This window comes from Lagenorhynchus albirostris, chromosome 10 (genome assembly GCF_949774975.1).
Source record: "Lagenorhynchus albirostris chromosome 10, mLagAlb1.1, whole genome shotgun sequence".
In the NCBI taxonomy this organism is placed as follows: Eukaryota; Metazoa; Chordata; class Mammalia; order Artiodactyla; family Delphinidae; genus Lagenorhynchus; species Lagenorhynchus albirostris.
The window spans coordinates 35,795,650-35,811,480 of NC_083104.1; the positions used below are offsets into that span (position 1 = coordinate 35,795,650).

A 15,831-nucleotide genomic window follows, 5' to 3' on the forward strand; every position below is an offset into this window, starting at 1 on the left:
TACCTTCCCTTGGGGCCACCACCATTAGTAAGTGACCTGGGGCACCGACCACAAGCATGTGCATATGCACAAACCGGTCTGCAAGGCAGAAATAGAGACACAGATGTAGAGAACAAACGTATGGACACCAAGGGGGGAAAGTGGCGGGGGTGGTGGTGGTGGTGGGATGAATTGGGAGATTGGGATTGACGTGTATATGCTAATATGTATAAAATGGATAACTAATAAAAACCTGCTGTATAAAAAATAAATAAACAAAAACCCCATACACACAGACACCCTATCACACCTGCTTGTACACACTCACATATACTTGCTCACATGTTCACACCACACGACACAGGTGAACACTCATGCACGTGTACTCACATTTTCTCAGACACACTCACACACACAGATGCTTACACAATCACACATACACTCTGGTATGAACACATACAGGCAGTCACACACATTTGCACTCCTACACGCTCACACTCATTTGTACACTGTCATATGCACTCACTTGTACTCGCTCACACTTGCACGTAGACTTGCAATGCTAACATACTCACATATGTGCTTGCACGTGCTCACAGACTTCGCCTGAGACACAGATGCACTCAGACACTCAACCTGCATCCACACACTCACACACATTCACACATACCCACTCCCATACCCACGTTTACTATCACACATGCTCAGTCATGCTTAAAGTCAGTCACGCACACATGTACACACACACGCACACACACACGCGCACACACTCACACTCACGCACACACTCACACACATGCACACATACCATTCTGTTGTACAAGCCCAACCCCCACCCATCTGCAGCTTGCTCCTCCAGAACCGCCCAGGCCTGGCCCCATCTGATGGCTGCTCTTTGCTCTCTTTTCCCTCTTGGTTCGATTTATTTTCCTTAGCCACAATGAGCATATTTGGAGAAGGATCTATTTTCACCCTATCTGGAAACGTACTTCCTTTCAGCCATGAGCTCGGCAGACCAGTGAAAAGGCGCCTGGCTGCCGTGGCACGGGCTGGGAGGGGTGAGGCGAAGCCGGGATGGAGACCAGAAAGTCCCAGAGGCCAGACAGCTTCCTAGGATGGTCTGGCTGCCCCTCCTGGGGCTGCTGCCTCTGAAATTCTTTTTTGGGTACCCCTGAAATCAGGACAGCTCCTTCCCATAGAGGTAGCTGTGACTGGGAGAGTCTGGCCCGCCTCTTTGATCCTTTCATATGATGTGGGGGTTCCACTGGCTCCTTATCACCTCTCTTTTCTAGGAGGGAGTTGAGCATTTGTAGATCATCTCGTCCCTCTCAGTTTTCAGATGACAAAAAAGTAACATGAGTTATATCGCGTGAACATTTCCTCTGTCCCAACCTGTGTAAACCCCTTTGCATGCATTATTTCATTTCAGCTTCAGAAGCACCTCAAGAGATTGTGTTGTTAGTCTCCCATTTCACAGATGAGAAAACTGAGGTTCAGAGACATCAAGGGACATGCCTAAAGCACACAGCCGTGTGGGGCAGAGTAGGCTCCTTCTGTCTTCCTATTGCTCAGGCTCCAGCAGCCTCACTATCCCTACCACTCACCCTGCAGAGCTGCCTGGAGATGACCAGGGATTGCGTGGGGGCCCTGGCTGGGTGGCCATGGGTTTAAACTGGGATTCCCTGAGGGTGCTTACCCAGAGGGTACCTCCTCTGTTGGTGACCTGGGTGGCTGCCACGTATCAGTAACACCGGTGTCAGGTGTGGCAGGGCAGCCTGTGGGCAAGGCAGGCCCCTGGGAGGGTGCATGGCACAGCCTCTGAAACCCGAGGCTCCTGTCCAGTCTGTGCCTCCTCCCCTCTTGGATCAGAGTCCCTTCTATCACACACATGCTCCAGTGTGACAGCCCTGGGAGGCAGAGCAAGGCAAGCCTTCATGCCCCAAGCAGAGTCCATGGCTCTGTGTGCCCCTTCCCATCCCAGTAAGTCAGCACACAGGAGGTGCTCAGTAAATGTTAGCTAAAATAAAAAGAATTTTTAAATGGCAAAGGATTTGAAGAGACATGTTTCCAAAAAAGATATACAAATAACCAATAAGCACATGAAAAGATGCTCAACATCATTGGTCATTACGGAAATGCAAATCAAAACCACAATGAGATATCACTTCACACCCATGAGGATGGCTGTGATCAAAAACATGGACAATAATATGTATTGGTGAGGATGTGAAGAAATTGGAACCCTCATACACTGCCAGTGGGAATGTAAAATACTACAGCCACCGTGGAAAACAGGGTTGCCACAAGACCCCAGCAATCCCGCTCCTAGCTACATAACCAAGAGAACTGAAAACATGTCCACACAAATATCTGTACACAAATGTTCATAGCAGCATTACTCATAATAACCAAAAAGTGGAAACAACTCAAATGTTCATCAGCTAATGAATGGATAAACAAAATGTGATATACCCATAAAATGGAATATTATTCAGCCATAAAAAGGAATGAAGCAATGATACCTGCAACAACATAGATGACTCTACAAAACATTAATGTTAAGTGAAAGATTCTGGATGCAAAATACCCCATTCTGTATGATTCCATTTATAGGAAACGTCCAGAATAGGCAAATACAAAGAGACACAAAGTAGATTCGTCATTGCCAGGAGCTGAGGAGAAGGGGAAAAGGGGATTGTCTGCTAATGAGTATGGAGTTTCTTTTGGGAGTGATGAAAATGTTCTGGAATTAGATAGTGGTGATGGTTGGAGAACGCCATCCAAGCGTGAATATGCTAACACCCACTGAACTGTTCACCTTATTTTTAAATTTTTTAATATTATGATGTTTTATTTTGTTATTATTTTTAAAATTTGTATTGAAATAGAGTTCATTTACAATTAAATTGTACACTTTAAAAGGGGTGAATTTTATGGTACAGAATTATGAAAATAAGTTATATATTTTAAAACATTTAAATGAGCCTGGGACTTCCCTGGCAGTTCAGTGGTCAAGACTCCATGCTTCCACTGAAGGGGGCATGGGTTCAATCCCTGGTTGGGGAACTGAGATCTCACATGCTGTGCGACATGGGCCCCCCAAAAAATTAATTTAAAAAATGAGTGTAAGAAAAAAAGAGTCAAAATAATTTCTATGGGGGTGGAGGATGGAGGTCCAAATATTAAATGGTTTTCCAAGGTCACAGGGAGAAACGATGTCAGCTCTATTGATGCAAATACAATGAAAATAACACTAATAGCTCCTATTTGTTGAGCATGCTCAGTCTATGTGCCTGGCAGTATGGAAGCCTCTGCATGCATTATCTCATTTAACTCTCACCGTAACCCATGTGGCAGGTATTATTATTATCCCCATTTTACAGATGAGGAAACAGAGGCTTGGAGAAACGAAGTGTGTTACCTAAAAGACATTTGAACTTAGATCAGTCCATCTCCAAATGGTTGAGGAAAATGATTCTGTGAGACCTATTTTTTAAAAAATTGTTATTGCCTGTTTTGGTTTTTACATGACACTTGCGTCCTCAATGCAAGAAAAAACACACAAATGCAAGTTGGTGGTGCTGCTGCTGCTGACAGGCTGTCAGGTCCAGGAAGGACCTGCCCTGGTACCCGACTCTACTCTGGTCCCTAGGCTCGATCCCCACCTTCTTCAGGAGCAGGTGCTGGCAAGTAGCCTTCGAGAAAACAGGCCCGGGAAAGCCTGGGGGCAACTCTCCATGCTGGACTGTTTTTCCATAGGGCAGCAAACACACCATGTGCTCAGGCTTGTGGCCTCCACTGGCTCTGGCCCAAATTCTTTGGGGTTTTGGATAAACAAAGTCTGCCCCATTTCACCTCTATGTGACCTTTCTATGTGTGTAGCCCTGGGTCCCAAGAGCCAGGCCCCAGGGACAGCCCCTTCCTACCTCGCATGTGAGAAGAAGCCCTGGGTGTTTATGCCAGGTCCAGGCCAGGGGTGGGAATGTGCCAGGAGCAGGAATGTGCCAGGGGCGTTTCCTCCCTGGGAGCGTTGTGAATTGCTGAGAAGAAGCTTGCAGAAAATGGAAAAGGGGGGCCTTTGAGGTCTGACAGTCTGAGCTCAATCCCAGCTCTGCTACCTATTGGCTGGGTAACCCTGAGCAAGTCACTTTACTTTTCTAAGCTTCAGTTTCTTCATATGTAAAATAGGGATAACAACTCAGATGATTATTATATAACTATTATAAGCCCACCATGTAAAATTTTGTTTTAAAGAGATTTATTTACTTATTTATTTACTTTCGGTTGCGTTAGGTCTTCATTGCTGCATGCGGGCTTTCTCTAGTTGCGGCGAGTGGGGGCTACTCTCCACTGCAGTGCGTGGGCTTCTCATTGCAGTGGCTTCTCTTGTTGGGGAGCATGGGCTCTAGGCGTGCAGGCTTCAGTAGTTGTGGCGCACAGGCTTAGCTGCTCCGCGGCATGTGGGATCTCCCCAGACCAGGGCTGGAACCCATGTCCCCTGCATTGGCAGGCAGATTCTTAACCACTGCACCACCAGGGAAGTCCCCTCGCCATGTAAGATTGATGAGAGGATTAACTGAGGTGATGCATGAAAAGTGGAGGCCTGACTCACAATGTTAACCATTTTTACACTTATGGGGGCCATGGACCCAGAATCAGAAAGTCCAAAGGCTGACTCCCTGAAGTAGCCTACATATGTGTATACCTGCGTGCACACACACCTTCATGTCCCCACACGTTCACTGGCTGCGTGCACTGCACGTGACCTTACATTCACATTTTCACATCCGTGCTCATACATAAACTCACAAGCACGTATGCATTCACGTGCATGCTCACACACTCCCACACACAGACTTTGTCTGTCTGAAGGCAGATCCTCGCAAATAGACTGGCACACACATACAGATGCACGCTCACCTCCCCCATGCATGTGAACACATGTGCCTGAATTTGTATTCATTCACACATGCATGTCCACATCCATGAACTTGCTGTTCTTCTCAGGGCTGCCAGCCCGGCACTGGCCACAGACCAGTGAGGGAGGACCTCCTGCACTCCAGGGCAGTCAAAGGCACTTCCTGGGTCCTCCAATGGGCTCGGCAAGTTTCCTCCTCTGTGTTCTCTCTGCCTGCATGTTCCTGTGTCTGACCAAGCCTTCTTTCCCTTCAAGGTGCAGCTCAAAAACAGCCCCTGAGGGAAAGCTTCCCTGCTGCCCCCGCCAGAGAGCTCTGACCCCAGCCCTGAGCTTCCCTTGTCTGTTTTTTTCCACCTCAGCCTGCCTGGTATAACAGTCGTGTTCTCATGGAGAGGGACCCTGAGCTCTGAGAGGGCAGCGATTGTGACTCGTTCACCCTTATGTTCCTTCCTAATGCCCAGCACAGGGTGGTGGCTCTGGAATAGACATTGTGTTGATACGAACCAGGCTGATGAGTGGACATTGCAGTTTACTCTCTTATCTCTGCACAAATCAAAGCCCACAGGAGCCAACAAGGCCAGGGCCCTGTGGCTGCTCACCCCCAACCCCTGGGCAGACCCTGGGACCCAGGGGCTGCACTGTGCACCCTTCCTGATACGAAATTTCCCCAAGGCCCTCCCGCAGGCACCGCCTCCAGTCCCCGCTGCCCTGACCACTGAACTGTAGCCCAATCCTGAGAGCAAGACCCCTTGATGGGTGGATGGGCCTGGGGGCAGATCTCAGGACTCAGTTTGCTTGCTTTAAGCAGACAGAATTTTCCAGCCCACCGAAGGAGGCAGATTTTCCAAGGTGCCTGAAGATCTGCCCTCAGGCTGTGCTTCTCAGAGCTTGGTCCACTGTATCAGAACCACCCAGAGTGCAGGTTAATGCATATTCCTAGGCCCACCCCAGCCTTCCTGAATCAGAACTGCTGAAGTGGAGCCAAAAAATCAGCACTAACAATAAACAACCTGGTTTAGTCCTAGTTAAGGGTCTGAGAGTCACACCGCCCGGTGCAAATTCTGGCACCGTCATTTGCTAGCCCTTAGGCAAGTCCCTTAACCCCACTAAGCCTCAGTCTCCTGGTCTGTAAAATGGGGATAATAATGGTACCTACGTTGTGGGGCTGCTGTGGGAGTAAAATGAGATCATGAAAGTGAAGTGTGCAGCATAGTGCCTACACGGGCTCAGCAAATGTGGACTACTAATAGCACAGCCAAATTCTCATGCCCGGGGACTTCTGAGTAAGGGACAGAGTCTTGAGTTTCTCTTGCAGGGAAGGCATTGGTGGAGGTACTCTGGGCACCAGGAAGCCTTGGCAGGGCAGAGCTAGTGGCTGGTGTATAGGACCATGCCCAGTTCTTCTGCCTCCACCCAGCTGAGGTCCAACGTCCTGCTTCCCATATCTTCCATCCTGCCTCCCCACCCACCAGCCACCTCCCTCCCTGCCCTGATGCCCCAGGAGTCTAACTGTCTTGGCAACAGCCCTGGCACTCCCTCCAGCTTTGTAATAAAATAGCCAGCTCAGGTCAGCTTTCCCTGGCAGGGAGGCTACCTGCCATGAAGAGCAGGGGGCAGAGGGGGTGAAGCCCAGAGAAGCAGCTCCTTCAGTGACCACCAGTGATAGTCTAGTGTTCTCCCAGGGGTCACTTGCTCTCCAAACCAGGCAACCACCAGGAAAGAACTCTCTTATCATCATTATCATCATTAATCATTTTGTATCTTGCCATGGGCTAATAAAACTCTTCCACCCTTAAAAAATTTTTTAAACTGAACTTAAAATTTCATTTATGTATGCATTCATTCATTCAATATTGAAATGTCCACTGCTTGTCAGGCACCGGGGCTCAATGGTGATCACCAGGATTGGCAAACTTTTTCTTTAAAAGGCCAGACAGTAAATATTTTCAGTTTTCCAGGCTAAACTACTCTGCTGTTCTAGTAAGACAGTAGCTATAGACAACAAGTAAACAAATGGATGGATGTGGTTGTGTTCCAATAAAACTTTATTTGTGGGGAGGGGCAAGATAGGGGTAGAGATTAAGAGGTATAAACTACTATGTATAAAATAAATAAGCTACAAGGATATATTAGAAAACAGGGAATATAGCCAATATTTTTTAATAATTGTAAGTGGAATATAACTTTTAAAAATTGTGAATCTGGGCTTCCCTGGTGGCACAGTGGTTGTGGGTCCGCCTGCTGATGCAGGGGACGCGGGTTTGTGACCTGGTCCGGGAGGATCCCACATGCCGCGGAGCGGCTGGGCCCGTGAGCCATGGCCGCTGAGGCTGCGCGTCCGGAGCCTGTGCTCCGCGGCGGGAGAGGCCACGGCAGTGAGAGGCCCGCGTACCGCAAAAAAAAATAATAATAAAAAAAAATGGTGAATCACTATGTTGTACACCTGAAACTTACATAATATTGTACATCAACTGTACTTCAATTTAAAAAAATAATAATTTGAAAATACAGTGGAAATGTACAATATGATTCCAATTATCTTTTATAAAATCTATTTATTTAATTTATTTATTTTTGGCTGTGTTGGGTCTTTGCTGCGTGCAGGCTTTCTCTAGTTATGGTGAGCGGGGGCTACTCTCCACTGCAGTGCACGGGCTTCTCAGTGCGGTGGCTTCTCTTGTTGTGGACCGTGGGCTCTAGGCGCGTGGTCCTCCGTAGTTGTGGCATGCGGGCTCAGTAGTTGTGGCTCGCGGGCTCAGTTGCTCCACGACATGTGGGATCTTCCCAGACCAGGGCTCAAACCCATGTCCCCTGTATTGGCAGGTGGATTCTTAATCACTGCATCACCAGGGAAGCCGCGATTCCAATTTTCTAATTAAAAAAAGCCTTTACTGTGGACCCTGAAATCTGAATTTCATGTAATTTTCATGTGTCATGAAATAGACTTCTTTTGATTTTTTCCCCAACCTTTTAAAATTATAAAAATTATCCTTAGGGTTTCCCTGGTGGCGCAGTGGTTGAGGGTCCGCCTGCCGATGCGGGGGGCGCGGGTTCGTGCCCCGGTCTGGGGAGATCCCCCATGCCGCGGAGCAGCTGGGCCCGTGGGCCATGGCCGCTGGACCTGCAAGTCCGGAGCCTGTGCTCCGCAGCGGGAGAGGCCACAGCAGTGAGAGGCCCGCGTACAGCAAAAAAAAAAAAAAAAAAAAAAAAAATTATCCTTAGCTTGCAGGTGGTTTAAAACAAGCAATAGCCAATGGGTCACAGCTCACCAGCCCTGTGCTTAGCCCTCCACACAGGAGTGTGGCACACAGGAGTGTGCCAGGCCCTGTTGGTGTCAATACCTCTAACAGAGGCAAGGCCTTTGGAGAGGCTCAGCACAGAGGCGGGGGACAACTTCAAGCCCACTGCAGCTCAATCTCTGCAGCTCTCCTGGAGTCCTCATCTGTAATACCTACCTCATGAGTTGTTGAGAGGATGAAGAGGTTAGTACATGCATGTGCAGTGCTCACACGAGCACCTAACATGGAGTCAGTGGTCGGTGCTCACTGATTCTCATTACAGTTCCTTCTCTCCCACACACCCCTGCACCCAGCACGGCTCTGGGCACAAAGTGTCTGCTCAATCTCTCCTTGCTAAATCCTACCCTCCAGAATGAGAGAAAAGGGCCCCTGACTCCCTGCCCAGAAGCCCCTTAGGGTCTGTACCCTGGACTCCTGGGAGGCTTTGCACTTTGGACTTAGCTTGGAGCATTTCCCTTTGGCTTCTTTGCCCCCAGTGAAACGATTCCCTAGTCGCTCCCAGACCAGCTCACCTGGATGCCTAGGGTTAGAGTATGTTGACGTGAATAGCTCTTGGGGACTTCCCTGGTGGTCCAGTGGTTAAGACCCTGTGATTCCAATGCGGGAGCATGGGTTCGATCCCTGGTCAGGAAACTAAGACCCCACATGTCATGCAGAGCGGACAAAAAAAAAAAAAAGCTCTTGGTTGGTTGCGCTCCAAGGAGTAGCTGTGGAGGAGGCAGCTGCTTGGCTGGGATAAAGGGAGCCAGAGCCCACCTCACCTGCCAGCCCAAGGTCCATGGGGGCAGGCAGGCAGCCCAGGTCAAGGCCTTGGGCATCTCGGCCCACAGGCTGAATACCTCGACCCTCCAGCATTTTGCTCTCCTCTCCAAGTGGTTGCCTAATTTGCTCTGCCTTCTGGAACAGCACCCCTCCCTCCCCATCTAAAAGTCTCTATTACCTTATCTTATTTCATTCTTTCATAGCACTTATCCCTATGTAAAATTTTATTATTTATTTACTAGGGTTTTTTTTTTCAATCTTCCTCCCACTAGAATTTAAGCTCCTGAAGGGCCAGACTTTTGTCTACTATATTCCTTACGATTGCCATCACAGGGCAGATAATATCCCCTATTTAATAGCTGAGCGTATAGAGGTCACCTGGTTAGTGAGTAGCAGAATGAGGATTCAGGGCCAGGTCTGTCTGACAGTCAAAAGCTTACATTCTGAGCCCCTGCCATAAGACAGAGCTTGATTAATCTGGCAAGATGGGAGTGGGGGACGTGCATAGGCCTTGAACCCCATAGTCTGTTTTCAGCAGTAATAGCAGCAATAACAAGTCAGGAAGCATCCATGGGTGTCCTGGGGACTTTCTCTGCCACTGCTGCAGGAGGCAAAGCCAATGGACTTCATTCCTGCCTTATCAGAACTCATGGGATGTTTAGACATAGCCTAGTCTCTTCACTGCAAAGCAGACTGTGCTAAGAGCTATAAAGGGTTACAAAGTGCTTTACAGGTGCTGTCTTTTTTTTTAAAATAAATTTATTTATTTGTTTTTATTTTTGGCTCTGTTGGGTCTTCGTTGCTATGTGCAGGCTTTCTCCAGTTGCAGCGAGCAGGGGCTACTCTTCACTGCAGTGCGCAGGTCGCTCACTGTCATGGCTTCTCTTGTTGCAGAGCACAGGTTCTAGGCACATGGGCTTCAGTAGTTGTGGCAGGCGGGCTCAGTAGTTGTGGCTTAGTTGCTCCACGGCATGTGAGATCCTCCCAGGCCAGGGATCGAACCCGTGTCCCCTGCATTGGCAGGTGGATTCCTAACCACTGCACCACCAGGGAAGCCCTACAGGTGCTGCCTTAATTTGCTTAGGCTGCTGTAATAGAATACCATACGCTGGGTGGCTTAAACAACAGGAATTTATTTCTTGCAGTCCTGAAGGCTGGGAAGTCCAAGATAAAGTGGCCGATTCAGTTCTTGTTGAGAGCCTTCTTCCTGGTTTGCAGCCAGCTGCCTTCTTACTGTATCCTCACATGGCAGGGAGAGAGTTCATCTCTCTCGTCTCTTCTTGTAAGGTCACTAACCCCATTCTTGAGGGCTCCACTCTCGTGACCTAATTACCTCCCAAAGGTCCCAATTACCTCCAATTACCACCACATTGGAAATTAGGGCTTCAACATATGAATTTGGGGAGGACACAAACATTCAGTCCATAGCAGGTGCTGTTATACTCACAAGTCAGAACACTGGGGCCTGGGAGGGTAGGCAGTGCCATTTGGAAAGGAAGGCACTTTGGGCAGAGATGGCAGCAGAGCAAAGGCCAGTTTGGGCCTGTTTGAGGAAATGTAAGGGATCCAAATGGCGAGGGCCTAGAATGTGCTGTGAAAGGGCAGTGAGAGTGTGAAAGGTGGTTGAAAGGTAGGTTGGGGTCAAATCACCGAGTGCCTAAAAGAGACAGATGGGGCTTCCTATGGCCCGCATAGCAGATGATAGGAGCATGGACAGAACAACAGCTGACTGTGTTGGGCACTTTACATTTTATGAAGCTCTTTCCTACCATTCTTCTGCTCTGTCCTCACAATTGGTGGCATGCAGACAAGGGAGGCAAGTTTAGGATCAGGAGCCTGGGGTCCACTCCACCCAGGTACAAGTTATGTATACATGAACAAGTCACTTCACGTCTCCACGTCTCACTTTACTCATCTCTGACAACAGGTCCCAATTTTCAACGCTTGAGAAAGGATTACACAAAACCACACATATGAAGATGCTGTATTTAACTTCTGGTCCTCAGTTCTTTCGTTGTAAAATTGGGACAATCCTGTCTAGTCTAATTCTGGGGACCGTGTCCGTGATTTTGTAAGCGAAGGCCAAATGGCAAAAATCTTATTACGGAGGTCAGTGAATAGTTTGTTCCTTTAGACAGATGAGGCCAGGGAAGTGAGTGTTTCTTGGTTGGTGGCCTGGGTGCCTCAGAGAAGGGGCTTTGGCTACTTTAATAGAGCCTCTTAGTATGGTCGCAGTATTTAACTCATTTGGAACAGGGAGGCATAGGCACACAAACCACGCGTTCTCTCAAACGGGAAAGGCGATGCGGCGCAACCACGCTGACTCATCCGAACCCGGTCCACTTAAAGGGCCAGATCTTCCCGTGTCCCGCCTCCGCCCTACAAAATCGCCAATCAGCGAACGAGCCGCTCCGTGACGCTATCTTCTTGCGACAAAGCCGGCCATCTGAGGCGTTTACTGGAGACGGTCCCCGGGCGCTGAGGCTATGAGCCCCCGGGAGGTGCTGGGCCAGGCGGCTCGGCTGGCCTCCTCTGGTCTCCTCCTGCAGGTACTCTGCCGGGCCGTTCCCCAGCCGGGACTCACGGGGAGGTGGCCCTGGGGCCCTTGAGAGCCCATCCCGGGGCAGACCCAGCCCTGGCGTGGACCCCGCTACTTCTGAGGGCTTCCGCGAGAGGCGGTGGCGGCGGCGGCGGCCGAGAGGGGACACCTGGGCCCGGAGCTGGGAGCCTGCGTCCAGAATCCTGGCTGGAAGACTGCAAACAAACCACTTTCCTTTTGAGCATTATTTATCCCATATGGCAGTAGGGGAAGGTTAGATCAGGTGGCAGGGGTGCCTCTGGTGCTCTAGAATCTCACGTATTTTTAAGGCAAGGGTTTATTTTTTCCATGTCCCACTCCTTACCCTCAAACACTTTTTTCAAACTCTGACTCCCACTGAGTTCAGAGAGACAATATGGCATGGCGAAGAACAGGGACCTGGGCTCAGGCAGGCCTGGACTGGAATCTTGGTTCTACCATGTCCTTGTTGCATGACCCAGGACAAGTGACTTCACCTGCTAAGCCTCAGCTCCTCCTCAGAAAATGGGGGTAATAAGAGTACCTAGCTCATAAGGTTGCTGTGAAGCTAGGTTGGGGTTATTCGGATAATTGCACTTAACAGTAGTATGCTCTGGCTCTTAGTATGCACTCTTCCTTAAGGCAGTGTGACCTCGGACAAGTCACTTCCCTTCTTGGCCCAAATTTTCACGTCAGATATGGTGCATGCCAGTTGATCCAAATGGTATTGTAAAGATTCTTTTAACCCTAGAACCTGGTCATTCTAAGTCATGTGGCTCAGTTTCTCTGTGTCCCGCTCTTGACGCGTTCAACCTTTCCTCACAAAAGTCCTGAATCTACCTTTCCCCTTGTTTTAGAGAGGCAGCATTTCACATAGAGGTTAGGAGAAAGCACCAGGCAGACTAGGGCTCAAGTTTAGGCCTTGCCACTTGCTAGATGCCTGCACTTGGGGAAAATCTCTTGACTTCTACAATCATCAGTTTCCTCATCTTAAATGAGAACAATAATGCAATCTCATAATGTCATTAGGGAGATTAGGTGAAATGCCTAAGTGCCTGGCATAAGTACTTAATAAATGTTAGCTAGTTTTATTATGGTAATATGAATTTTGAAAATGGTCACTGTAGGGGTGAAATGAGCCAATCTATGTAAGGCATGTAGAAGAATTCCTTGCACAAGATATGCACTTAATAAACATTAGCTAGTCATCTAACGCTAAATTAGGTGAACCCTAAGTTACTTAATTGTGTTTTTTTTTCTATTTCACAACATTAATAACTTTGAATTTAGTGCTTTAGCCACAGTGTTGATTGTTCAACCTTTGATGATACCTTACTACTGAGATTAGCTTCATTAAAAGAAAACAAGTCATAGCAGAAAACACACTAGACTAGGAGTCGGGTGGCCTTACCCATAAGGTCATGCTGGGTCATTTGCTTGCCATGTGGGCAAATCCCTTTGCTCCGAGTTTACTTGCTTCCCATGCATTCACCAGGTTGCTTTTAGGGGTCAGGTAATTAACAGATGTGAAAGGGCTTTTTTTTTTTTAAACTGTTAAGTCCTTTACAAAGTTAAATGAAGACTGTGTTGCTAATAAGGGCCACTATACGGAGCAAATACTGGGGGGTGTGAGCAACCTCATAGCTTCATTAGCTCAAACCGTTATTCAAACCAATTAGGAGATATGGATATAGCCTAAGACATTAAGTTTCTTATTGATAACTTGGAAGTTAACATAAATGTGTGCATGTGGTTTTTTTTTTAAATAGCTATAATCTTTAGGTTTCTTGGAGTGTTTTAATTCAGTCTTGTGTGCTTTCTCAAATTACAATGCAGACACTTGAGGTAGCTTTGCAATTACATTGTGTTCTGAAAGAATTTAAGAGCTTATTCTCTGTAACTCTGAGCCAGCCATAGTGTATTAATGCCTTTCATTTGTATGCATTTTTCAAAAATGCTTTCACTTCCACGATGTTTTTTGATCCTTGTCATCAACTCTCTGTGATAGGTAGCCTCACTTGACAGGGATGAAAACTGAGGCTTACAGAATTTAGAAGATGATGGGTTTAGCTAAATGGTGAGTTGAGACTCTCAGCTGAGTACTTTTTCCGTTAAGAGCTGCATGAATTGGCTTCAAATCTCTAAAATTGAATACAGAATTTGGTGTCTACGTACCCGCATGTTTCTAAGGAGAGGCTACCAAGCTTTCATCAGACTTTGAAAAGATCACCTTTGACTCCATAAAGGTTAACACTGTGATACCTTGGCTTTGGAGACCTTGCTGCTCTGTGACACTTCAGGGACAGTGTTAGACTGCAATCTCCCTTTTTGGTCATACCTTCCCCCGGAAATTTTCAGACCACTGTGGTCCATTGGCATAGTTTGATTGAATTTTCCAGATTGCAACTGTTCACGTGTAACTCTGAGAGTGCTTGACACAGAAGTGATCTGTCATTTGCTCTGGAGTGCCCTTGAGTTACATCTGTGTTGCTGCCAGGATGCCGAGGGGGTGTCACTTAGTGAGGCTTGCACCCCAGCCATCATCCCCATTTGGCAGCCTCATTTAATTGCAACCTGTTTTTCTCTGTCTCATGGGAAGAATTCTTTGTTCAGGTGGTTTTCTTGAATTCACAGGCTTGAAAGTCTCAGGATATATCCTTTTCAAAAGGTGATAGCTGGACTCTGTTTTCCTTTCCCCTCTATTTTATAGTATCTTATTGCAGTTGTTTGAAAGGTATTTCAGTTCCTCTCTGGAAAGTGGCAAATATTCAGTAAATAAACATAGCCTTTTCTGTTTTCTAATTGAGAAACCGAAGTTCAAAGAGATTAAATGTCATTGTCGGATCCTTAGATATAACTAGGCAAAGAAGGAGAAGTTAGATTCCGTGATTCCTGGTAAATCTGCTATATTCTGCAGACTCCCACTTGCTAAGTGTGTGCTCTTTCTAAACAGGCTTGAGGGAGGGCCAGTGTGAAGCACTAACTAGAATTCCCTTTCTGCTCCCTAGAATTCCATTTCTGCTTTCTGCCTGACTGAACTTGAAGAAATTCAGTGAATCTGTCAGGGCCTCCCTCTTCTAATCAGTAAATTAGGGAGACTTCCACATGCCTTCTTGGGCTCTTTGACCATTGCATGAGAGTGCCGAGAGACCCCAAGGAATGAGATTTCAGAAGCAGTTAAAGAGAAACTCTCTGGCGAAGCTGCTGTGTGTCGTTACATTAAGAAGAGCAGCCATCTTGTGTTCTTTTCAGCAAAGTAAACCTTCCCAATATAATTTATTCTTATCTATTTTTTTTCTTTTTCTGTAGGTGTTGTTTCGATTGATCACCTTTGTCTTAAATGCATTTATTCTTCGCTTCCTGTCAAAGGAAATCGTTGGCATAGTGAATGTCAGGTAAGAAGGGGTGTACCCTGGCATTGTCCACAACGCACATCCCTAGTCGGGTTTTCTTCAAATTCTGTACCTGTGTGTCACCCTTGGATTTTAGAAGCATGGACCTTTACCAGAAGCAGAGTGTTTCAGCAGTGGGCTGAAGAGAAGCATTAGGCGATGTTGCTTTTAATGGACCCATGGTGTGTTTTCCATTAGCAGCCTCCAAATACACATTTCTCTGCCCGCTCTTCCGCTGTGCCTTAGAACCCAGGAGAGGAGTGGGAGTAATTCACTGCAAACTCCAACTCAGGTATAATCCTGTGTTCTCGTCCTGCTGACAGCAAAGGAAGCAGGAATTCTGCACATCGTGAGGATGTGCTTTGTAATTGCAGGGCTGGAACAGCCCCTTCCTTCCCTCCTCGGTGAATTTTATAATTGGAAAGTGGCAGTGGGATGAGAGCTGTGTCCTTGTCATTAGTTCCTTGGAAGCTCTTAGAAAGCCAACTTGCTTTGTCTTTTAGATTCTGTTTCTTCTACTCTCCTCCTGTCTGTTGAAGGACACCCACACATATTCTGTCTTCACAAATGACACAAAAGTATATGAAGTGATGTGAGTGCTCCGTATAGCTCAGCTTCCCAGGTGTGTCTTCATGTCCTAGTAAACAAGACATTATGTTCCAGACAGCATTTCACATCTAATATTTACCGAACATACGCTCTTGGCTCTGTTCTCAGAGCTTAGAGAAGGGTCTCAAACTTTGATGGGCAAAGGAATCATCTGGAGAGCTTTGCAATTGGTAGGACTGAGGAGGTGCCCGGGAATCTGCACTTTGACAAGTTTTTCAGGTGATTTTGAAATAGGGACCATACTTTAAGAAATGCTCTTTTTGGAACTTCCCCGGTGGCGCAGTGGTTAAGAATTCGCCTGCCAATGCAGGGGAC

The 15,831-nt window shown here is 47.3% G+C and overlaps 1 protein-coding gene across 9 annotated transcripts in view; it reads left to right on the plus strand.

Moving 5' to 3' along the window:
- The first annotated feature begins 11,394 nt into the window (after window positions 1-11,394).
- The window catches only part of RFT1 (RFT1 homolog), a 45,514-nt gene continuing 41,077 nt past the window's right edge, over window positions 11,395-15,831 (plus strand). For 8 of the 9 annotated variants that reach the window (XR_009542763.1, XR_009542762.1, XR_009542765.1 and 5 more), the window contains exons 1-2: window positions 11,395-11,507; window positions 14,825-14,910. Coding sequence is in view for 3 of the 9 variants with exons in the window: in XM_060161597.1 (XP_060017580.1) it covers window positions 11,445-11,507; window positions 14,825-14,910 (149 nt within the window). In the remaining 6 variants the exon portion in view is untranslated. Of the gene's footprint in view, window positions 11,508-13,523; window positions 13,593-14,824; window positions 14,911-15,831 lie in introns of all 9 variants that reach the window. The other variant, XM_060161596.1, reaches the window with a different exon arrangement.